Source organism: Rhinopithecus bieti, unplaced genomic scaffold (genome assembly GCF_001698545.2).
Source record: "Rhinopithecus bieti isolate Rb0 unplaced genomic scaffold, ASM169854v2 scaffold_10347, whole genome shotgun sequence".
NCBI lineage: Eukaryota > Metazoa > Chordata > Mammalia > Primates > Cercopithecidae > Rhinopithecus > Rhinopithecus bieti.
Window position 1 is genome coordinate 5,309,198 of NW_016806836.1, and position 25,538 is coordinate 5,334,735.

Sequence of the window (25,538 nt, forward strand, 5' to 3'; positions counted from 1 at the left end):
CTTTGGAGTCTCTGAAAGAATTTGTGTAAAGGTGGTATTTCATTGAAACCTTTTATGTGTGTAAAAATTCAAACTTACCCAATATCTTCAAGCAGGATTTTGTTCCAAGATGTTCTATCTAAAGACTCTTGCTTTCTATGGACCCTTGGAAATCACTATATATGTCGTTGAGTTCCCTGGGCCTATGCTTGAGAAATACATGAATAAGATGTTAGACATACCTAGAATAGTGCCTGCAATGTCATAAGCAATACATTTACCTTTTCCTTCCTGTTTCCTCATGTTCTCTTCCTCCACAGAAGCACCTAGAGGCAGTGACCTGTGGTGGACAACAGCATGAAGCCACTAATTCTGTTCTTGGAGCCCAGTGTCCATCTGGCGTAGTCAGAATCATGGCTTTTGGAGACAGGGACCGAGGTCTATGGGATCTTGCAGGATTTTGTTGTTTCAAAGTCCTTTCCCAAAGAGCAGTGAGTTAGGCTGTGCTTAGTCTCTCTTCAGGCAAGATATGGCAGAGGCAGAGGCAGAGGCAGCCCTAGGGGAACGAGGGGGGATTTGGAAGAAGCTAATTTTCCAGTTCCTTTGCATAAGGGGGGCTGTCATCTCTTAAACTCTTCCCACAAACTGAATAGGCTCTATGGATAAGCCTCTTAATCCATCTGGACCCCCCTTCCTGACACTTCAGAGCAGTCAATACTTCTAGTCATTTCTAGCCATTTCAGCAGCTTACAGACTAATTATGCATCTTCCCCTTGCACATAGGGATAGGCCAAGGAGAAGAATTTGCAAAATAACAGTATCTCTAAAGCCACAGACACCTTCTGCGTAAGCCTTTCTTGCTGTGGCTGGTAGCGTAGCAACTGACGAAGCTGCCTGGACTCAGGTTGCCCGGAGTTGCATGTTTCTTCCCTCGCTCCCTACCACCCCCTTTCTCTCTACTTTGTCTTCTTGTCATATTTGTTCTCTTATGGCAGGTACTGTGTTTTTCCTCCGGTGCTTTCTGAAAGTGAGTTGTCTGTCCTGGTGGGAGATTAGTGGCTTTCACATGCATAAAGCTGACATTGATTTTGTCGTATGTGATGCATGAACCCAAGATGCGCTGAGAGCTCAGATGCTCAGAGTGGGCATCTTAGGAGGCTACAGGTGCTGTGCTGAATGGCCTATTACAGGAGAAGGCTGTGGAATGGGGGGAAAGACCAGTGCAGGGGTCCACAGCTAATAGCCATGGGAAGGAAGGAATCACTTACGTTTATGTAGGGCCTGTCATTTTTCAGGCACTTACTTGATCTTCACAAGGACCCAGTGAAGTATAATCCATGACCCTGATTTTACATGAGAAGAAACTGAGCCACAAGGGAGTTATATCACTTTCTTAATGTCACACCATTAAGTAATAGAGGTTGCAAGGCAACCTCTTTCTGACCCAGTGATCTTTTACTTTCTAGTATACCACACTTCCTTTTGTAAGTGGAAGTGAATATGAAAATGCAAAGGGATGAGTGTATTGGGCATAATTTGGAGAAGCTAGCGTAGAGCACTGGGGTACTGCACAAGGAAATTGAGGTAGACTTCCACTTATATGGGCTGGGCAGGCATTGTGGAGGTCAAGGGGAGACTCACCCAGCGTGTTGAACGGTAGCCTTGTACTGGTCCATATGCCTTGCTCCTTACATTCAATCCATGACATGACCAAGTCCTGTCCTTTCAGTCTCCCAACCTTCTGCCTAGTTCCTCTGCTTCTGCCTCTCCAGCCCCATGGCCGTTACTTGGGTTATGCCTCCATCATTTCTTTCCTCAGTGTAATTGACACAACTTCCTTATTGGTCCTCCTGTGTTTCTCTCCCTTAGACCCATTCTTCACCTTGTACTCAGAGGAGTTGTCCCTAAAACTCTTGTGCCTGCATGACACCACTGCTTACACAGCTTCAGGAGGAAGACCATTCCTGACTGGGTCCCTTTTGACCTCTCTGATTGCCTTTTTGCTGATTGACCTCTCTGATTGCCACCCCTGCTCCCCATCACCTGTGTTTCAGAAGGACATACCATCCCTGCATGACCCAGTCTTGTCTTTGTGAATAACCCCACCCTTGTGCCTATTAGACTCTCCCCTTCCTTCAAGACCAAGGTCATGATTTGCTTGCTCTAGGAAGCCTTCCCTAACATCCTCCATCTAATTTAGGTATCTCCCCTTGTATTAGTTTTCTAATGCTGCTGTACCTAATCACAAAGTTAGTGGTCTAAGACAACACAAATTTATGATCTTATAGCATTGGAGGTCAGAAGTCTAAAATGGGTTAGCAGGGCTGTGTTCCTTTGACTCTAGGGGAGAGTCCATTCCCTTGCCTTTTGTAGATTCTAGATGTCACCAGCTTTCCCTGCCTAGTGGTCCCTTTCTCCATCTTCACAGCCAGAACATAACATCTTCCAATTGCTCTCTCCGACTCTCCCGCCTCCCTTCTTCACTTATCCAGGATACTGCATATCCAGGATACTCTCCCTATTCAAGATCCTTAACTTAATCACAGCTTCAGAGTCTATATAAGTTTTGGAGTCTATATAAGTTTTGGGGATTAGGACTCAAGCATCTTTTGGGGCCACTATTCTGTGTATGATATTGAAATGGGAGAGTTTCCTTATCTCCCTTGCAGGATGTGAAACGGGAGTGTGGCTCGCTCCTTCAGTTGCCCACTGTAACAGAAGAATTGGATCACATGTGGGCTCAAATGATGAATGCAAGGTTTTATCGGTGGAGGTGGCTCTCAGTGAGGTGGATGGGGAGCCAGAAGGGGAGGATGGATTGGGAAGGTGGTCTTTCCCAGGAGTCGGGCTGCCTAGTTGCAGATTCTTGTCTGACTGCCCCCAGCTGAACTCCCCTTAGCATCCAGACATCCTTTCTCTTCTGTCTTTCTCTGCCACATTGTTCTGTTGTCACTGGTCTGCTGGTTCCAATGTTCAGCCACTTGTGTGTGTGCCCACTAAGGTCTTGGGTTTATATGGGGGCAGGACTGGAGGTGTGGTGGGCCAAAAGGCAACTTTTTGGATGCAAAAACAGAAATGTCTGTCCTGTCTTAGGGCCGTGGGTCTTCAGGTTTGAGGGTGGGGCCTTTACTGGGGAACCACCCTCTTCTACCCAGTACTTCCCTGTCTGCTGTCTGTATCAATACCACACACCTGTATGAGTCCACAGGACTCTGGCCCTGCCACTTCTCAGCCTGTATCACTTTCTTCTGTAGCTCATTGGTTTCCGCATCCTTCCCTAGTCTCTTGGTCTCCTCTAGGTTAGAGACAGTTACTTGCTTTGACTTCATATCCCCAAAACATAGCAGAGTCAGCCCTCATTACTTGTTTGTTAGGCAAAGTGTGGTATCCCCCAGCCTTCGTGTACCTGCCTCACTGTGTTGCTGAGCAGGGTTCTGAGAACAGTGGGGCATGAGCTCAGTGTGTGAGTTAAAATCATGGCCTCTAGAGCAAGACAGCCTGAGTATCCCAGCACACTCACTAACTAGCCACATGACCTTGGGCAATTTGTACCTTAGTCTCATGTGAAAAATAAAGATAATTATAATATCTATTGATATAAATCAGGGTCCAGGAGGGAAGCCCTAAATCACACCAAGTATTTCAAACAGAGGGTTTTTATTGAAGGAAATCTGTTACACAGTGATGAAAGGCTGTTAGTGCAAAAATGGGATGCTAAGGTAGCCAAAAATGGCAGGAAGTGGCGACCACACCTGGGACTGGGGTAACAAAATGGAATAGGAGGGGTTATGGTACCTAGAAGTCTGTAGGAGGAGCACAGCGGGGCTGATTCTGAGACCTCTGAGGAAGGGGACCCCACAGATTGTACTGCAGCTGTAAGGGGCATGGCCTAGGTTCTGTTAGTTCCTTCAAAAAGAGACTGTACCATAGGTGCTGGGAAGACCAGAAGAGATTCAGGCCTGGAGCGTAGCAGCCCCTGTTGCTGGAGTGATGCTACAAGGACCTTGAAACAGAAAGACAGCATCTTCTTCCTTCTTCCAGCATCCCAGTCTCCATCTGATGTCTCCCATCACTAGGACTGGACCAAAGCCAGCTGGCAAGGTAGTTTAGAGGTGTCGTTAGTGGGGTCCCAGCTCCAGAATTACATAACTGATGTAACAGGGTGGGCTTGAAGCAAAAAGACCAGAGCTGAATACTAGCACACTCCTTTAGTTTCCTCATCTGTAAATGCATACTAGAATAGTACTTACTTTCCAGTGTGATATGAGGAATAAACGAGTTTGTATGTAAATCGGAAATAGAGCCATGCACACAGTGAATGTTATGAGAATGTTATTTGTCCTTGCCGCATGATAGTAATAATAACAGTTCTCACCATCCTGTGGGTGTACAGACGTGGTTGTCTCTGGAACTCAAAGATCCAAACTGGATAAGGCAGGAGTTTTTTCACCCATTCTTCGTAGCAGAGCTGCTTGGCCGAGGTGGGGGAGGGGAGAGAAGAGTGCCCATTTGTGAACCCATGCTGCCCTGGAACAAGGTGCTCCTGAAGCATGGCCTTTGATTCCAAAGCTTTAGAATCCAGCTTCTCCTAGCCCCATGTTTGGAGGTGACAGACTCTTGATTCATGCTTTTTGAGGACTCCTGTTTAGCAGGCAAGGAAAGGAAGGTTCTTCTAGAATGATTACTCTGCTCTTAATTTTGGGAAGTGGCCCAGCAAAGAGTAATCTTGAAAATGTTGAGGTGTTGTGGGATAAATGGGAGCCGGGGCAGACAGAGTGTTGCGGATCATAAAACCTCATCTGGTGCTAAGTCATTATTGAATTACGCATTTCTGAATGGCTTCACTGGTTGCGACATGATGGTGTTAAGTAGACTAAGGCTGAGCTCTTAAATGGATTTGCTGGTGGGAGGTTTGGCAGGAGTACACACTGACATTACTGTAGACTCTCTTTATCCTGATACAGGAAGGGGAATGCATTTGATGGGATCTTTGTGTCTCTCTGTGGGGGGCACAAAATGAGAGTATCAGTTAAGGTTCTCACTGACAGCTGAATGGCTCATCGGTGGCTGGTTGGGAGGAGGATGATATTAGTAGCGAAGACAGTTTACTTGTTATGTGTAGGAACTCTTCTAAAGCGTCGACTCTAATACTTTATACAATCTTTATGGCAACTCCCGTGAGGAAGATGTTGCTATATCCCCATTTTATCGATGAGGCATTTGAGACACAAAGAGGTTAAGTAACTTTCCCTGGTTTTCATAATATCTTAGGCTGGATTTCCCCTAAAAACAGATCCTTTAGCGTGGGTTTGCAAATAGTTTCTCTAAGTTGTGGGGAACATTGGTAAGGAGGAGAGGAAGGGAGATTGAGAAGAAAGAAAGCCCCATAAAGAGTGCACTGTGGGCCTAGCGCGGCGGCTCATGCCTGGAATCCCAGAAATACCTCTTAATCCTGTGCCCTGGATGGGGCATGGTGTCTCATGCCTGGAATCCCAGCACTTTGAGAGGCCAAGGCAGGCGGATCACAAGGTCAGGAGATCCAGACCATCCTGGCCAACATGGTGAAACCCTATCTCTACCAAAAATACAAAAAAATTAGCTGGGCATGGTGGCACGTGCCTATAGCACCTATATAGTTCTAGCTACTCAGGAGGCTGAGGCAGGAGAATCGCTTGAACCCGGGAGGCAGAGGCTGCAGTGAGCTGAGATCGCGCCACTGCACTCCAGCCTGGGTGACACACTGAGGCTCTGTCTCAACAACAACAAAAAAAGGAGTACACTATGAACTGGTAGTGCTAGAGAGGATATCTGGTGCTCAGTCTCACCAAGGGCCATCTAAAAGACTGAATAAAGCCACCCCATTGTCCCACTAGGGGTCAAGGAAACCTGGATGTTTATCCGCCATCTTCTATCCCTCATTGGGTAAGGGCTGCTCCTGGGAGTGGTAACACCAGGGCTTGTGGGTGGGTGGGAAGTGCAATGCCTGTAGCCACAGAGCAGGCAGTATTGACACAGCTGCTTTCTAGGTAACATTGGTGTTCTCATCTGTAATATGGGAGTAGTACTGTCTGCTTTCTGTTGTCACTATAGAGAGAAAGATGAGGAAACAGGTAAAGTACTGTTTGTTTGCAATGGTTAGAGGATTATCTGAAAGTCAAGTGTCAACTCACAGTGGAAGTCTTCGAGAGGCTCCCAGAGGTAGCCAGGATGTCTCCTTGCTAGTGAGCTGTTGGTGAGGAACTTGCTGGGAAAATGGATGTAGTCGTGGTTCTTGACTCCTGCTACCTGGGCAGATAGGAGGGAAGACTGACTGCTAAACACTCCAAGTGATCGGGAGCATAGAACTGCAAGAGAGGTCGCATCCAGATGTGAAAGCTTGAAATATATAAAAACCCGACCTATTTCAAACGCTTATATTTATAATAAGCAACGGATGCAGGTTTACTAGGCATTTGTAAAAAAAAATCAAAGGAGAAACAGAATAAAGGAAAAATAGTACTTATATTCTCACAACCATAAGAAAAAGTCAACATTTTCATGTATTTAAATCTAGATGTTTTAAGCTTAGGTAGATGAGATTTGTTTGTTGAATTTAGTTCAGCAAAGTGAAGGAGAGATTCCTTTTTTCATAGGAATTTATGATGTCCCTTTTCAGGATGATGGCCAAAGCTAAAGTTAACCATTCATAATGAAATTGCTTGTTTTTAAGCATTCCCGAAATGCTGTGTGGATGAAAGCATGCCATTCTGCCCCTTCCTACAGGTTGGGCTATGTGTTCAGTTCAGCCTGGCACAAGATCATGCTCCTCTTCTGGACTTACATCTGAGGAAGGAGGGTCTTGTGGTAGCTAGCCATCTCATAGGACTGATCCTTCTTATATCACAATTCCCCCATGCTAGAGGTCGTGATTTTGATCCATCACAAGGTGGACTAGGGTATATCTTCAAGCAGTTTTTCTCCAAGGGAAGGCAAGTACATTGTATTTTATTTTCTGTGTTCCTCAGAAACTGAGAGCATTTTTCTGCTGGCTTTGAAAATGTACCACAACTAACCTCCTATAAAACTCTTGGGACTGAAAACATCCTCCTTAAGACCTTGCGTGTGTACCATTGTCTTTATCATAATGTACCATTGTCTTTATCATAATGGTTAGGAGTGCAGACCCCAGGCAGATTGCCTTGGCCTCAGTGGTGGATTTTTGAATGTCTAATTGTTTGACTCTGGATGGGTATCTACCCATCCATAAAGTTGCTGTGAGGACTAAATGAATCAATACGGTAGAGCACTGAGGGCAGTCACAGGTGTCTGAAAGTGTGCAGTACACGGGAGTGGCCCCATGATGTTATTTGTGATTATTCTCATCATCTGCCTCATCACATCCCTGTGTTTGAAATTGTAGTGATAAAGCATGGAACCAGAGTTTTAGTCTTTTATTTTGTTTTGATGGATATCTGTTTTTTTTTTTCTGAAGGCTTATGGGAATTTTCTTTAGTTTTGTATTTCAAAATATTGCCAGTATGTACTTAAGCTCAAGTCTCATCATTGATTTTGCCTGGAACCCATTGAGCTCTTCAGAGTCCGCAAACTCGAGCCTTTGGGTATTTCAGAGAAGTTTTCTTTACGTATGTCTTTGATTGTTGCTTTCTGTCAGTTGTTTGATGTCTTCTCCCTAAATACTTCCAATCCTTTGCTTAGAGGTGCATTCAGTATTCTCTACAACATCCTACTTCTTGTCCTTTTTTTATCTCTTTGTTGCCACCCTCAACCTCTTACTTTGGGAAAACTTATCAAATATTTTTTCTACCCATTTAAATAAGACATCAGATGTTTATTGACCATTGGCTGTATGTTTGGTTAGGGCACAAAGACTAATTTTTTTTTTTTTTGAAACGGAGTCTCTCACTCTGTTGCCCTGGTTGGAGTACAATGGCATGATCCTGGCTCACTGCAACCTCTGCCTCCCAGGTCCAAGCAATTCTCCTGCTTTAGCCTCCTGAGTAGCTGGGATTATAAGTGACTGCCACCATGCCCAGCTAATTTTTGTGTTTTTAGTAGAGACAGGGTTTCACCATGTTGGTCAGGCTGGTCTCAAACTCCTGACCTCAAGTGATCCTCCCGCCTTGGCCTCCCAAAGTGCTGGGATTACAGGAATGAGTCACCGTGCCCGGCCAACAAAGACTTATTCTAGTTGGCACCTACTGGAGGATTTGATGCTATATTTACTTACGTTGTGTCCGAGGACCCTGAGCCCAAGCCAGGGAAGAATGAGAAGCCCGGGCTACTGTGGATTGCTCACTGTTAGGGTAGTCAGTGGGTACACGTAGAATCCCTGTGGCCCTTGGTAGATAATTTAGGGACTTTTATGACTTGAATCTTTCATTGTCAAGGTAAAATAAATTTGAGGACCACGAAGACTGAGTAGAGCCACACATCTGGCTAGTGGTAAGCCAAGGTCAAGGAAAGCTTGGAGCCTGGCCCCAAGGTAGTCCTTTTTGATCCTCAGTCCATTATTGTATGAAAACAGCGTTGCACATAAATCGTAGAAAGTCTAATCAGCATCGAACATCTACTCTGTGCCTAGCCCTGTGCTACATGAGCGTAAGTCATGATGAAGCAGCTTTGAAAAGAAAAATTGGCATAGTTTAGTTAAAAATAATTGAAGGCTGAGCACGGTGGCTCACACCTGTAATCCCAGCACTTTGGGAGGCTGAGGCGGGTGGATCACCTGAGATAAGGAGTTCGAGACCACCCTGGCAAACATGGCGAAACCACATCTCTACTAAAAATGCAAAAATTAGCTGTACATGGTGACAGGTGCCTGTAATCCCAGCTACTTGGGAGACTGAGGCAGGAGAATCACTTGAACCCAAGAGGTGGAGGTTGCAGTGAGCCGAGATGGCACCACTGCACTCCAACCTGGGTGACAGGGTAAGACTCTGTCTCAAAACAAAACAGCAAACAAACAAACAAACAAAAAAGTAAAAGGAAAGCCGTTCTAGTTGGGAAAACTGGCACAGACAAAAGAAGTCTGGCAATGAGAATGACGCAATTGTGTTTCTATCTGTGTATGAATGGGTTTGTGTTGGTGGCTAGGGTTGGGTGGGTGGAGGCATTCCCACAGACCTAGAGGGTCAGTAAATAGAAATGCAATTAAAACAGTGATCAGGTAGGGTGAGGCATGTAGTGGAAAGTGTTGGAGGCCAGGTTATGCTCACCTTAATCATATCAAGGCTCACTTCACATCTTAGTAACATTTGGTTTTTCTCAAAATGTTTGATTTCTGTCTGGAGCAGACAATACATGCGCCCAGCTCTGTCTCCAGCTATTTGAAACACTTTTGCTCTCTGTGGGAATTTCTGGGGAGTCAAACTGTTACAAGTGCTCACAGCAGGGAAAAGAAAGACAGAATTGTTCTGGAGATTGCTGCCTGAGGATGAGGCAGAATTACATGAAGGGGTCACTTCACCATCTACATATTGAAGGAGAGCCTTGGAGGCTCAGGGCTGCTGCTGCCCAGGCCTCATGGATGGCTCCTGGCATCCTTGTCCTCGCAGTGCTTTGATGCCTGGCTGGAAGGCACTGATGTCATCACCCAGCTCAGGCCTCAGCTCCTTGAAGGCAAGACTTCCTCCTCCTTAGTCTGGTTGCAAACTTCATGAGCAGAGGGTGCCATCAGATGTTAAATACTTACTCCTGGCTTTGCACAGATGATGCTATGGAGTCTGGTAAGGAGAGGGCGTTGGTTGTGTTAGATGTGAAAAGGCTCATGGATAAGAAACTGGTGTGTGCCTGAACAACCTCTTATTAGGAAAACTATTAGGAATTCAAGCATCTGATGGTGCTGATAGGAGGGAATGGTATAGAAGTAAAGGCTAATTTTCTCCCAATTTTCTGGGGCTCAGTTTCAAGTAATTAGTGGCATTCTCTTCACCTAGTGAGTCACATATCCATATTTTTGTGATTTTTTTTAACTTTTAAGGTACCACTTATATGCATAAAAATACTTATGTTTTAAGTTCACAGTTTGATGAGTCTTACATAACCCTGGTTAAGATACAGAAATGGTTATAACCACCCAAATTTTTCTCACGCCTTCTTTCAGGCAGTCATGTCCCTTATAGTAACACTGTTTTGATTTCTGTTATTTAATTACCCAAATCAACATATAGAGAACATTCTAACATCCCAGAAACTTCCCTCAGGCTCTGTCCCAGTCAGTACCTGCCTGCTAGGTAACTATGCTTCTGGCTTTTATCACCATAGAGCAGTTTTGCTTGTTCTTGAACTTTTCACATAAGTGGGGTCATCATGCATTCTTTTATTTTTCTTTTGCATGAATTTTTTTTTTTTTTTGAGATTTACTCATGTTGCTGTGTGTGTCTGCGTCTGCAGCTGGTTCATTTCTTCTCACTGAGTGGTAATCCATTTTGTATATGTGTATCGCTTTATGGATCCATAAGCTCCTACCTAGGTCTGGCTCCCAGGGCCTCTCCATTCTCAGACGCCCTCCTTCTCAACATCTTCTGAGTCAGCTTCCTTCTCTCCTGACTTCTTTGTGTCAATCCTTGAGTGAAGGCTGGAAGGTGAGCTCCATGCAGCCAAGATTGTGTCTGCACCTGGGACAGTGTGTGACCAGCAGCAGGGACTCGACATTCATAGAATGAGTGAATGAATGAGTGTCCAGGGAACATCGTTTTAATTGTTTACCAGTCTATCCCAAGTAACTCAGAACTAGGAGAACCCCCAGGAATTTTTCTTTGTTCATAGACTCAACATGAGCAGTCCCAGCAGAACACTCCCCTAAGCGCTGTCTGCAAGAGCTTCCCTAACCTCTAGACCAGATTAGGTCTTTTCACAGGCTTCAAAAATGCCTCTGCCACCCCCATCATGACTTTATTACATTTCGTTATCACTGATTTACTTGGCTGCATTAGATTTCATGCGCACAGTGCTCTGTCTGGCAAATGAGATACACAGGGGTTTCCTTTTCCTTCCTAATGACTCTGGCCATTGGACTGGATGGCCCTGTACATTTCCTATACTGTCTTCTTGAAGAGTTCATCTTAGAGATAGAGAACTGATATAAATAAATAGGCTTTTTCTATGTATTTGTAAAATAATGTACTGCTTGCCAAAAAAATCATTCTGTGCTATATTTTTGCTTCTCTCTCTTTGAACCACCAGTACCTGTGCCTTCTAAACAATGCCAATTATAAAACAATAGATCACTGAAAAAGAAAAGAATAAAGCACACAATAATCTGATGGCTTCCCTGGTGCCACATAGAGGAAACACTGTGATTAAACTTACGTGGTCTCTTCTTGAGGGGATGGACGGAGAGGTAACCACGTGGCTAATCTGCACACAAATGTGTGAAGTCGCAAGTCGTTTGAGATAGGGACATTTATATACTCAAGGGGATGTTTGTTACTATACTTGCACATGCCATTAGAAATACATGAAAAGAAGCTAACCATTTGGAAAGATTTAATACTTTATTTTCTTTCTGGTGGTCAGCAATTGAATACTGCTGTCTGAAATAGGAGAGCAGAAAACCATGGTGAAAAGTCGATGGAAAAGAACTAAATGGGGCCACTCCCTCAGCACCCAAACTGTTGAAGTCTGCTGCTCTTAATTCTATAGAGGTCTAGTCTGTGAATAATTATGTTAAGGAATTGGGCAAAGTCATCAGAGAGCTGCAAAATATCACCCCTGAGGCCTCACTGGAGACTGATGGGAGCTCTGTAGAGTTGATAATGACAATCAAAGGGTCCATATATTTAACATGCACAAAGGATGAGCTCAGAAATTATCTGCCTGCCAACCTAACTTCTCTACCTGCAACAAATTATCCAAAAATCAATTTGCAAACACCTTTGAGATAACAAGGTCTTGAGTAATAACCTCCATGGCTTTGTAAAGAAAAGCATCTAGCTTGACTAATCTGCTTAATTTCCTTCTCTGACCAAATGGCAGGCTATAATAGAGGCAATCTGGAGTTGTCCCTTAAGATTTGCTTCGAGTCACACTGAGAAAATATTGTCCATCTCTGTTTCCTAGCAATTATTCTGTTTCTAGAGAATCTTTGCTTCTAGGTAATTAATTAGAAGGGAAGTGCTGAGTGCGTCTCTATCTCAAAGCCCTTACCTGAGTTCCAAGCTAAAATGTATACCTGCCTTCTATCCATGCGAATAAACCAGAGGCCCTCTACAAGTGTGATGTTCTCAAACAAATGCATGTTGTATTCCACCCTCATGTGCCTCCTCTGTGCCTCCCCTTTCTCCTCTTCCTTGTTCTACTCTTCATTTCCTCTTGTTCATATCCTTGGTCCTAAGAAAACGTAAGATAAGACAGACTGAAGTCATTTGCACAAAGATATTCATTGTAGCATTATTTATCCTAGCAAAACATTAACAACTCACGTGTCCAGCAATCAGCGAATGCTTAATGTGGTAACCTGATGGATTGTTCTATAAATATTAAAGACAGTGATGATAAAGCTCGAGCAGTGTATGCAAAAAAAAAAATCCTTACAATATAAGTGAAGGAAGAAAAATGAATCTACATTGGGTCTATGTGTTATTATAACCACACAAAAAAATGTGTCAATACATAAATAAACATTGGAGTGGAACATGGAGGAATAAAAATGGCTATGTTGGATGGTAGAGATATTTTGTTTCTTCCATTTTTCTCCATTTTCTTCCATTTCTTCTCATATTTTCTCTTTCTTCCGTTTTCTTTATTGTTCTGCCATTTTACTACAAATAAAATAACCAATATATTCAGTTCCATTTTTTTAACGATGAATATTAAGAGGCAGACAGCCTTCCTTGGTGCAGGTTGGTCCAGGAAGTCATGCAGATGTAAGTTTCATCTTACACTACCTTCTCCATGACCTTGGTTAGGTGACCTGATTTCTTAGGTTCCCTGTTTTGTTTTGTTTTGCTTTGTTTTGTTTTTCTCCATTAAAGTGAAGATGATAATGTTGTCCCAAGAATTACATGAAATGATACGTGTAAGATTTTAAAGTACATAGGAAGTACAAGATAAGCGTTAATTTTTGTAGCTTTGCCATGGGCTAATAATTGCGAGGAAGAGGCCACAATCCATGCCTTTAGTCTACTTAGCTGACTGTGTGGAACTCAGTGGAAGAGAGGTGGCAGCACAGAGCAGATGCAAGAAAACTCAGCACGACTTTTCCTTTGACCCCTCATTCCTGCTGAGTCCGCTGTGACCCATGACTTTCTCTGCTGGAAGAAACCTGCTGGGGTTGAGGCAGAAGCTGAATTCTTGCTATGCCATCATTCTTTTTCTCCTTAGGCTCTTATCACCCTTTGGAAAGAACTTCCACTAACAATCTATGTGTTCTATGTAAGAAATGTTTATAGACCTTAGGCTCCCTTGGGTTTTGTGCCAAACTTCACTTCAGCAAAAGTAGGTTTTCCTTTTAGGCTAGAAAACAGAGTATTCAACCAGCAGCTTTGCTGTGTTCTGGGAAAACCATTTCCTCACATGGCCTTCTTTCTTTCGTGCCTTTAAATAAAGGAGATAAGGTAGGTGTTGAATATAGCTACTGAAGAAATACTGATTCAGGTACTTACATGCAAACCCTTAAAGTAGGGCATGAATGGGATTTAAAAAGGGTTTTCAGGCTGGGCATGGTGGCTCATGCCTGTAATCCCAGCACTTTGGGAGGCTGAGGTGAGTGAATCACCTGAAGTCAGGAGTTCAAGACCAGCCTGACCAACATGGTGAAACCCCATCTGCACTAAAAATACAAAAATTAACCAGCTGTGGTGGCAGGCGCCTATAATCCCAGCTACTTGGGAGGCTGAGGCATGAGAATTGCTTGAATCAGGGAGGCAGAGGTTGCAGTGAGCCTAGATGGCCCCATTGCACTCCAGTCTGAATGACAGAGCAAGACTCCATCTCAAAAAAAAAATAAATAAAAATAATAAAATAAAATAAAATACAAAGGGTTTTCTGACTATTTTTTTTGTGGCTATGTTGTGAATTCTGTGCCTTGTCATCACGTGCTCGGAGTCTGCTCTGTAAATCATTTGAGTCTGACAATCCTTTGTTGATTGCTTGTCTTACAGAGCCTCCCACGCCCATTGCTCCCCCAGAGCTGCTGGCTGTGGGGGCCACATACCTGTGGATCAAGCCAAATGCCAACTCCATCATCGGGGATGGCCCCATCATCCTGAAGGAAGTGGAATATCGCACCACCACAGGCACCTGGGCAGAGACCCACATAGTCGACTCTCCCAACTATAAGCTGTGGCATCTGGACCCCGACGTTGAGTATGAGATCCGAGTGCTCCTCACACGACCAGGTGAGGGGGGTACCGGACCACCAGGGCCTCCCCTCACCACCAGGACCAAGTGTGCAGGTAAGATTTTTTTTTTTCCAGGCTCCATTATGAGAGGCTGTGCTGTTGCCAAGACTGGCCATCCTCTTGCCTTTCTGTGACAAATAATTCCTAATTTTCTTTGAATGTGAATGTGCTTCCTATTGAGGATAAAAAGGATCAAGGTTTTGTTTTTTTTTTGTTTTTTGTTTTTTTTTTTTTAGAGGACCTTCTGGCTGTGGTTGCCTTTCTAGAGGCTTTCTAGCTCTGACTGTGATTCTGAGAACCTCCTGACTTTAGCTGGGTCATGGGAGGTTCCTGGATCTAATAGTGTTTCTGATGAGACACACTGGCTCTGTGTCTCCCAGAACTGCTGGTGCCATTTGTATGTCTGAGGCTTTCTAATGCTAAGAATGTCTTTGAGGGCTCTTGGTTTTGTGTCTCTGAGGGCCCTGGCCATGTTGCTCTGAGGGTTCTTGGCTCTGTTTCTCTGAGGGTTCTTGGCTCTGGTTGTGTCTCTGAGGGCTCCTGGCTCTGACTATGCACCCTGAAGGCTTCATTTAGACTATGTCCTTGGGGGCTTCTGGTTTTGGTTGTATCTTTAATGTGTTTCTAATTCTAACATTGTTCCTGAGGCTCCCTGAGCTGGGTCTGTGACTCTTGGTTTTGACAATTTTCTTGATGGTTCCCGATTCTAGAGTTGTCTCCGAGGGGCTCCTGTTGCCAACCACATCTTAAATGCCTCCTGGCTCTCACAGTATCTCTGAATTGTTTCTGGAACTGCCTTAGTCCCTAAGAGCTTCCTGCCTCTGTATCCCCTGGAGGCTCCTATCCCTACCTAAGAGTCTGGGTTGGGACTATTCCTCTGAGGGTCCTCTGGATTCCACTCTATCTCTGTGGGCTGCCGACTACACCTGTCTCTGATATTCTGGGATGCCATGTAAGAGTTTGCTGGCAGAGATTGTGTCTAAGAGGAGAGATTCTCTGGATCCAACTGTGTCCCAGGCCTCCTGGCTTCTACTGCATTTTTAATCAGGGGCTATTGGCTAACAACGTGTGTCTTACTGTATCTGAGATGGTCTGGCTCTGGATGCAACTCAAGAAATTAAAAGAACTTGCAGTTTATTTGTTGCAAATTACCTTATTTATATATATTTTTCACTCCAAGTAACCTTTTGCTGTACGATCTTACGTTTCATGTATACACAAAGGAATAGAGACTCAGTGCTTTTAAACTCGTTGTCTAAAGTCATAGAATGGCCAGTGGCACGGTCAGCAATTACACTTAGATTTTCTGACTCTCAGCCTTTGATTTTTGGCCACATCATGATGAATAAAGAGAGAGAGAGAGAGCATTGTACATACAGCTGGGGATGTTCTAGTGGAAGCGGGTGTGGTTCAGGAAAGCAGGCAGCATGGGTTTCAGAAAACAGAAAGGAGTCACTGGGGGCATCTGGGTGGAGGGGAAGGAACCATCAGTACAGGAACCATGGAACAAACAGCAAGGGAAAGTGCATACAGTTCTGCCATAACCTGATATATAGGTCCTTAAAAATCACCACAGTATATCAAGTTATGAAATAAAAAGCACAGGGATTATGGAAAAAATGGGGCTGGAGGGCCATACTTCCCTAGTGACACATCAAAAAAGAGGGGAATCTAGTAAAACTTGTGGCACAATTTTATGCATGTGAAATGGCTAAGAAGTGCATCCATCCAGGTGGAGTATTCCTAACCTGAACCTCGGAAATCCAAAATGCTCCAAAATTTGAAACTTACTGAGTGCCAGCACGATACAACAAATGAACATGACATTGTTAACACTGCAGAAAAAGTGCCTGTAGATGACACGGCAAGCATTGGTGATGAGCTTATTGAAGGACTGGAGCAGTATGCATTCATAGCAGAATAGGAAACCATGTCAGTTTATAAAATCAGAGACATCTAAGACAAAAATCCTTGTTAACGAGGCAGATAACTCTGGAGGAAACATTTTTAAAAGCCATGGAGTAGAATGCCTCTTTCTCCCTGGAGGATCCACTTCCTGGTTCCTCAACTGCTTCTGATGTTTGTTCTCACCTAAAACAATAAAATGCAGGGTGTACCAACCCTTTATCAAAGCACAACACCACAGGGAGAGGACTGAAAGCCAGGATGTTTGTTGCTGACGTTCAACAGCTGATCCAGGTATCTGCTGAGGCTACTGTGCTGCTCAGTTAACCTGAACACATTAATTTCTTATGGTATTAATGACATATCATTTATTCTTTTTTACTGTTAAGCACTTATGTGTGAATAAGCATAAGAAGATGATTTCTTATCAATAGCATATACATTCAAAGTCAGGAATTATTATGATGACAGACAAGCACAGAATTGTCCGCATAAGTGGCTAAGATAGTTACATCTGTGCTTTCTGACGGTTCGACGTACACAAACTCGGTTCATGCACAACATTATTTAAAATATTATATAAGATTGCCTATGATATATATATATATATAACATAAATGAATTTTGTGTTCGGACTTGGGTCCCATCCCCAAGATATCTTATTAGGTATAGGCAAATATTCTGAAATTCAAGAAAATCTGAACTCTGAAACACTTCTGGTCCCAAGCATTTTGGATAAGGGATACTCAACACAGATGGTTTGTTACCTTGAAAAAGACCTGAAGTTTGCTGTGGAAGTGGACATCAGGGAGGTTGCAGCCTGTGAGTGACTATGAAGTGGTGGAAGGAAAGCTGTCTGAAACTGAGGGAAAAGGTGTAGCTCAGAACACAGGTAGTGAGCTCAGGGGGCAGGTAAGGGTTGGAACTGTGTGTGTGCTTGTATTCCTAGGTGGCTCAGGTCTGCTGGGTGCAGGTTTCTTCTTCGCTAATGTTTCTCACATACAAAATCACACATAAGCAAATGCGGAATTCGTGTTATTCTCAAATTGCCCTTTCATATATTAATTATGTTGGAACAAATTTGCGTTTTCAAAACAAGAGTTATAGTGGAATTGGCTGTAACCATTCTTAAGTATCTCAGTGATGTATTGTGGTAGTATGTAACCCACGTATTTTCGTTGCTTGAAAATATTCCTTGTAAGGTTATTGAACCACTAGGCTGAACAGAGATGCCATTTTCTTGATTATTTTCAAAACAGGCCTTTGGTAAAATTCCTCATTGAAACCTGATTATGAAACTTACTACTTTCAAAGGATATAATGATATGTTATTAAACTGGGTAATACTTGATCTCAGCTTTGCAATGCAATATTCATCCATAAAAATAATTGATTTGATCCTACTGATGAGACTTCTCTCTTTCCACAGGGTAAATGTAAGAGTTTCCAGGGTTTTTGATCTTTATAAATGATATTCAAAGTACTTTAGCAGCCCCCGTGGACTTATTTGCTGATGATCATATAATACATTTTGAAATTCAATCGCAAGATGATCATCTCAATAAAAATTTACAATCTATTGCAAACTGCTGCCATGACTGTGTAATGGATTTTACTTGTTGAAAACACAATAGTCTGGCTATCAATATAAAAATTATGAGTTGAAATGCAATTGTGGTATTTTATTTTTAAAAAACGTTGGTGTTTAAGTTACAGCTAATATCTTGAATAATCCACATTTTACAAAATGTGTCATCAAGAAGATAATCTTCCTTCCCACATCACCACTGATGGTGGAATGTTTTTTGACTCGTAATTAATTTTTAAGAGAATTCCAGGGCTGATACCTATTTGTAGGTGTTGTTTATTGGCGTTGGTAGTCTGAGATTTTCCTCCTTTTCCTATTCTATTATTAATCACGCTGGAAATGTACTTTTTATTTTACAAAACAGAAAGTGAGAGAGTATGTAGAGTGGAAGGTATAATTTTTGCCCAGAGGAATTTAGAGGCTGGGTTAAGATTCCAACAAAACAGCAAAAAAGGTAAAACATAAAGGCAAGCATTGAAATAGCATGCTTCATGTAGGAAAGACAGCATCAGCATGGAAAGAGTAATGGTCTTAGAATCATCTAGGGCAGTGGTTCTCAAAGTGTGGTCCCTGAACCAGCAGCATCAGTATTGTTATAGACTGAATACGTATGTTCCTTTAAAATTCTTATGTTGAAATTCTAATCCTTGAAATGATGATATTAGGAGGTGGCGCATGTGGGTGCTGATTATGTCATCAGGGCAGAACACTGATGCCCTTATAAAAGAGGCCCCAGAGAGCTCCTTCATGTCTTCCACCATGTGAGGATCCAGGAAATGGACCCTCACTAGACGCTTAATCTGCTGGCACCTTGCTATTGGACTTTCCAGCTCCCAGAACTGTAAAAGGTAAATTTCTGTTGTTTAAAAGCTAAGCAGTCTATGGTATTCCGTTACTGCAACCCAAATGAATGAAGACAAGTATTCCCCTGGGAACTTGTTAGAAATGCACATTCTCAGATCTGTCCCCCGACCTAATACATCAGAAGTTCTGGGGTTGAGCCTAGAAATCTGCTGTAAGGAGCTCGCTGAGTGGTGTTGTTTCATACCCAAACTTTAGACTAACATATACAGTGACAAGCCAACATGACTCTTTGGAAGGATGTCCATTCCATAGCTTGGTCTTTGCAGCAGCTCTGAGATGTAGATGGGAGGAAAACAGACTCAGAATCGTTGGACCAAGGTCACCAATCAGTTAAATGCTAGGTCTCTTGGCTGAAGACACTCTTCATCACAGGATTTGATGGAGTCTTCAGCCCTGGGGACCTCCTCTGCTCGCAAGTGTCCTCTTGAGGGTGGCATTGGGTAGCAGGGAGGCTGGTGACTATGGAGATCAGCTGAGAATAAATAACTACTACACAAAAGTTTCACTCCATTCTATCAAACATTTACTTAGTCTTTGTGCCAAATTCTGTGCTAGGCACTGGTGGCAGAGGTTGACTTAGTAAGGACATGCTAGTAGCAGGAAGAGACTTGGCAGCAGTAAACTACGAGTTTGGGTGTAGCACAGAAGATGCTAGAGAGGCAATTCAGCTAAGACAGGTGGGGATGCATTCTGGCTCTGCCAGTTCTGAGAGGTTACTGATTATGAAAATTCTGGGGTACTAAGGGAAGGGTATCCTTCCCTTAACCTGAAGGATACCTCCTCCGTAACCCTTAAGGAGGAGATTGTCAAGAGTTTGCCTGTAGTGCAGCATCCCAGCCCAGCAGGCTGGAGTTCAGAGCAAGACTCCCAGCCAGATAAACCAGAACCTGGACAAATGATCAGATAGGAATCGAGGTATGTGGGGTTGGGAGAAGGAAGTCAAAGCTGATACTCCCATGCTTCTGGTTTAGATGACTGAGAGATGAGTGGTTGTATTAGTCAGGGTTCTCTATAGGGACAGAACTAATAGGACAGATGTATATATAAAGGCAAGTTTATTAAGGAGTATTGACTCACACATCACAAGGTGAGGTCTAGGCTGTTTACAAACTGAGGAGAAAGGAAGCCAGTCCGAGTCCAAAAGCTGAAGAACTTAGAGTCGATGTACAAGGACAGGAAGGATCCAATATGAGAGAAAGATGTAGGCCAGTAGACTAAGCCAGTCTAGTCTTTCCACATTCTGCCTGCTTTTATTCTGGCCACACTGGCAGGTGGTTAGATTGTGTTGACCCAGATTGAGGGTGGGTCTGCCTTTCCCAGTCCACTGACTCAAATGTTAATCTTCTTTGGCAACACCCTCGCAGACATACCCAGGAACAATACTTTGCATCCTTCAACCCAATCAAGTTGACACTCATTATTAACCATCACAGTGATGGAACAGTTTTCTGAGCTGAAAAACACAAAAGGGAATGAGCTCAGGTCTGAATCTGTTGTGTTGGAGGTGAGGATGCATAGCAGGTGATGGGAATATATAAATCTGGAGCTTAGGAGAGATGAGCAGATAACTGCTTCTTCCATGTGGACTTCCTGATTTCACTTGGACGTTAGGATCAAAGGGACTTCTTTTTTTTTTTTTTTTTTTTTTTTTTTTTTTTTTTTTTTTTTTTTTTTTTGGAGACGGAGTCTCGCTCTGTCACCCAGGCTGGAGTGCAGTGGCACGGTCTTGGCTCACTGCAAGCTCCTCCTCCCAGGTTCACGCCATTCTCCTGCCTCAGCCTCCTCAGTAGCCTGGATTACAGGCGCAAAGGGACTTCTTAGTACTGATGAAAGCAATTTAATTCTCTGTCTTCATGCTGTTCTGTTGAGATACTCCATTTCTTATATTTTTGTTTATCATTTTGTTTCTTTTACTTAATCATTCACCATCTTTTGTGAGATATAGGTCTGAGAGCAAATGCGATCATGTATATCAAAGTACTTCAAAAACTCAAAATGTTCTTTAGCTGCCTATAGTGAACCAAACCGTTATTGGTTGCTGCTATTGTTATGGATGCTGTGATTATGAATAATTATATCAAAATAGGAAGTCTTACTTGTCCACTTCTCAGAACTAATTGGCATCTCAAAGGTGGACCATATTCTTTTGTTGTTCACCAACTCCTGGGAAATCCCATTTCAGAGTCCATGCTGTGGTCTGGGCTCTCAGAGAGTCTCTTGTCTAGAGCACTGTGTACTTTCTTCCAGCACATCCCCAACAGTAGACATTCTGTGATAGGAGTTGGGTCTTAGAAGAGCTGTGTGTTGCCCACCCAGCCTCACCTTGAATGCTGCCTCTGATGGGAAGTTTGCACTCTTCCATGGCGGACCGTTTCCCTGCTGGAGATCTTGGGTAGTGACTGTTATCCTCTACCCGGTGTTGGCTTGGTTATCATACAACTCTGGATGGATTATACACAGAGTGTCCATTAGGTTTAGAAGAGTAGGGGCAGTAGGCAGGCTGCTAGCATTAACTGTCTGGAGTCCACAGTGAGAACAAAGGGCAGTGGATGCTGAGGTCAGTAACTGGAGAAAGCAGGTGAGACGATAAGAGATATGGACACCACATGGGTCCAACTTGGCTGTTTATCTCTCCTGCAGGTACCACTTTCAATGGCTTGGGTACCAGCTTGTTGGTATCTTAAGACTATCATCTAGCATTAGATAGAATAAGCTCTTCCTCGCTGTCACCCTCAAATAGGCCTCCTTGAAACACCCACTTGTAAATTTTGCTCCCAAGAGACATACTCTTCCTCATCTCAAAAACAGGTCTTCAGCCCCTCACATTTGTCTCAATTAATCCCAGAAACTGGTTCTTTTATCCCCCTAAACTTTGCTTGAAGCAGACCCCAGGCCACTCCGATTATAGTTACAGAATCACAAATCAACAATCCAGCAAGTCATGTCATCTTAGCCCATCCCCCGTGTGTGTAAATCAAAGGCCCCTTGCCTAGGAACCCACTTCATTGTGGTCTTGCAGAGTCCCAGCTCTCCAAGTGAAAAGTGGCTTTGTACAGTCAGAGACACCACATATGTTGTTGATTTGGAGGTTTCTCTATTCCCTCCACCTGAGGGTTGATTGCAGTTTCTATTTTATTTACATATTTATGGATTTCTACTTGCAGTGATATGTGTCTACCTCTCTCTTTTCTCCAGGGGAATAAAAAAGATAAATTCAAATTGCTGGGCTCAATGAAGTGAGAGTAGTCATTAGAATAGAATGAAAAGGATAGAGGCTTTAGAGCCAAAAATAATCTAGTTTTTATTTCAAGCTGGGCACTTGCTAGCTGGGTGACCGGGATGTGTTACACCATCTCTCTGTGACTCAATTTATTTTCTTCCATCTAAGGGATATTATAATATGTGATTTTGTTGGAAAGCTTCAGTGAGATAAGTTATATGCCTTGCAGAGAACTGGGAACATAGGGGCCCTTTAATAAACGTTATTTAGAAATAAATCTTAGGCCTGGGAAAAAGACGTCAGAACCTAATTTCCTTCACTGTGGCATGATGGACCCTGTTTTAAGAAGGATTTCTCTGGTTGCTACTCTCTGTACTTTCTTAGACAGTAGTGGTTTAGCAACAAGCTCTGACCACTGCTGGGAAGACAGGACATACGTGGCTGTGTGCATGCTGTGGAGTCCTCGACGTGTAGCTGTGATGGTACTTCATGATAGGGCATGGGGTAAGGGGGATGGGAATTGACCTTTTTATAACCGTCTCTAGTCCCAGGTGAGAGGGAGAACCATGTTATGCAGATCCTTCTCTCTTTGAGGAGGCCAAGGCTTGTAAGAATGAGGCCTTTCAAGCCCAGAGCAAAAAGGGATTGGAAGTGAGCCGACTCTCTGCGATAAGCAGCCTCAGGTGGTCTCTGTGTTCTCTGAGAAGCCAGTGGGTCCCACAGGCGAGGGTCTTTAAGGGCAACTTGCAGTTCTAGGACAGAGTAGAGGCAGAGAATTATAAAAAGAGGTAATTGAAGGTCCAGAAAATAGAACAGCGTCGGTCAACTAGTCTCGTGAGTTTTTCTTCTTCTTCATTTCTCTATGTCTTGGCTGCACCATTTATAAAATGGGAGGAATATAACCTGGCCTAACTCTTAGGGTTCTGAATTAGAAGTAAAATGGGACATCCTTCTGGGCAGGAGCATAGTATGAACACAGACATCTAACCTCTATCTCTGCTCTGCTGTAATTCTGGTGAGAGATGATCCATAAATCTTCGGGGAACATGGAAAGAGTAGCCAATAGAAATGAAAATTGAATCGCTATCCCATCCAGAATCAAAGCCATAGAGTTAATGGATTCTAAAGACCAATGGAGAAATTTTCAAGACCATGAGGATCCAGGGAAGGAGGGGACTTCCATGTACGCCACACCATGCTCGAAGGGACATAGTTGCTCGTGCAGTGCAGGTGAACCTAGGTTGAAGACAGCCACAGAAGATGGGTTATGACTAGCACTTCCTCAGAAAGATGTGGAGAAGGGGTTCTGGCAGTCCTTGCATCACCTACCCAACTTGTTTTGCTGCTGCGGCATTCTTTTCTTCCCCTGGGGTGTAGGACCACGAAAGAGAGATGAAAACTAAAGAAGGGAGAAAACTTGCTCTGATCATACTTGGTTATGGAGCCTCTGATTGAGACACCATAAGAATTATCTGCAGATGGACAAGCACCTTGAGGGCAAAAGATGTTCATCTCCTCTTCTTGCAGACCCTCTCTCCCCTCCCACTGTCACATGATGTCTACTGTTGGCTACATTGGAGTCCCTCTCCCTTGGCTTAAGAAAGAGGCAAAGAAAGCATAAAGCTCTCTCTCTTTAAATCTACAATTCATAATTTCAGAGACTCTCTTCCCCTAACCCGTGAAGTCTCATTATTGTATGAGCTGACTGTAGCGCTGGGAGGGAAGAGTGAGAGTCCGCTTGGGAACCTCTTAGTTCTCTGGAAGAAATAGCTGGAAGTCCCTCAGCTCTTCTCTGTAGAAGGTGGCAATATTTATTTTGTATGCTTATTGGTTTTGTAGTCTTAGATAAAATTCCAAAGCAACAGGAAAAGCCCTATTAGGCATCCAGTTGCACTTTTAGATTTTTCTGCCACTCCATGCTCCTTAGGGAGCCAGGGCCTCCTAGAAGATGAAGTGCAGCAGTGTAACTGAGCACCCCATTTTTAAAAGAAAAAAAATGAATTTTAAACCTTTTTTCTTTTCCCCACCACCTACTTAGCTCTTTAGGAATGAAATTATAATCCTTACCTTTTCTCCACCAGACACTTCCAACACAGCAAGCCTGTCTAACTATGTGTTTACTTAGAAGTTCCCGAGACTGAATCTTGAAGCAAACCAGGCACATCCAGAATTCTCTCCCCACAGGAGATTGCCTCCATTTACAACCTCGTTCTGCCCGTGATGGCACTAGCGAGACCTCCGGATAGATAAGAAATCTGAAAAGTCACATAGACCCTGTGCTTCCTCACCCTCTCCCCTTTGTGGCCTTCACTCTAAGCCTTCCTTTAAAGGCCCCTGCTTTCTGCTCAGAAGCAAAGTGGCACCCTGAGGCAGGAACCTGCACCACTGCCCTTCAGCTAGCTCTGGAATAAAGTCACTTTCTTTCTAGCAGATCTTGCTCTTGTTACTTGAACTCTGCAAGCAACTAAATCTGTATTCAGTTACAATAGTAAGTCAACAAGTAGTCCTTCAATTTCTTCTAAATTTGAGGGTTGAAATTTGAAGAAAAAGTGAGTCACAGAGAAGCATTAAAGATAGTAAAAGCTAATGGTGTTTGTTTATCAGGCTCTCTGGATTTTAAAAAAATAGCACCCCAAATATATTAAAATGAGAGTTCAATCACTCTTATAGCTGTGTCACACTTGAGATGACAGTGTAAAGAAAATGTGTGATTATAGTGATGAAAACAGTGGCTGCCAATTTGAGGAGTATCTACTATATGCAAGGCCTATAGTGTTGAGCTTGTTTTGAATATTTTACTTGTAATTCTTGCAGCAACCTTGTGAGGTAGGTATAATTCCTGCACTCACTGTCTGAGAGGTAGGTGACTTGCCCAAGGCCACACACTTGCTCAAATGGCCCAGCTAAAAATCAAACCCTTAACTGCACAGCTACAAAGCTCTGTCTCCTGAAATCCAGAATCATTATCAATGCATAATGCACCCATGGCCCAGTTGGGTGTTTTCCAGGAATGTGTTGATGAAAAATGCTGAATATTAGAAAAACTATTGGTGTAATGCCTCATATTAGTAGGCCAAACAATAAAAATCATCTTATCCTCTCAAGAGAGGCTAAGAAGTGATTTGAAAAAATTCAGCCTTCATTACTGATCAGAATTCTTAGTAAGCTAGAAATGGAAAGACACTTTCTTATATCAGAAGAAAATGTTCTTATAGCCTCAATGCCTAAGAGAATAAACTTAACTAAAAAAAACAAGCTATTGGAACTACTAAAAGATTTCAATGCTATGGTCAGACACAAAGCAAATAAACAAAAGTCAATAGCCATATGCCAGTAATAACCATTATAAAAATATAATAAAATGTATCCTATTCTCAAATGTAATTACGGTATAAATACTTGTGTAAACTAAGAAATGTGCAGCATGTATATGAAAATACAAACACCTACAAAATTTTATTGAGGATGAGAAAACAAGACCTGAACAAACAGCTGTATGTCATGTTGTTGGATTAGCAAATTTAATATTGTGAAGATAGCAATCCTTCCCAAATTAATTGATGGGTTTAATACAGTTCTAATCAAGATCTTAATGGGATTCATTTTGAAACTTAAAGTGATTTAAAAGTTGATCTGAAAG

At 43.0% G+C, this 25,538-nt stretch overlaps 1 protein-coding gene across 1 annotated transcript in view; it reads left to right on the forward strand.

Moving 5' to 3' along the window:
- Positions 1 to 25,538, forward strand: part of PTPRT (protein tyrosine phosphatase receptor type T) — an 890,462-nt gene that overhangs the window by 265,056 nt on the left and 599,868 nt on the right. The window contains exon 7 of the mRNA XM_017878051.1: positions 14,082 to 14,375. Within this exon, the coding sequence (XP_017733540.1) occupies positions 14,082 to 14,375 (294 nt within the window). The remainder of the gene's footprint in view (positions 1 to 14,081; positions 14,376 to 25,538) is intronic.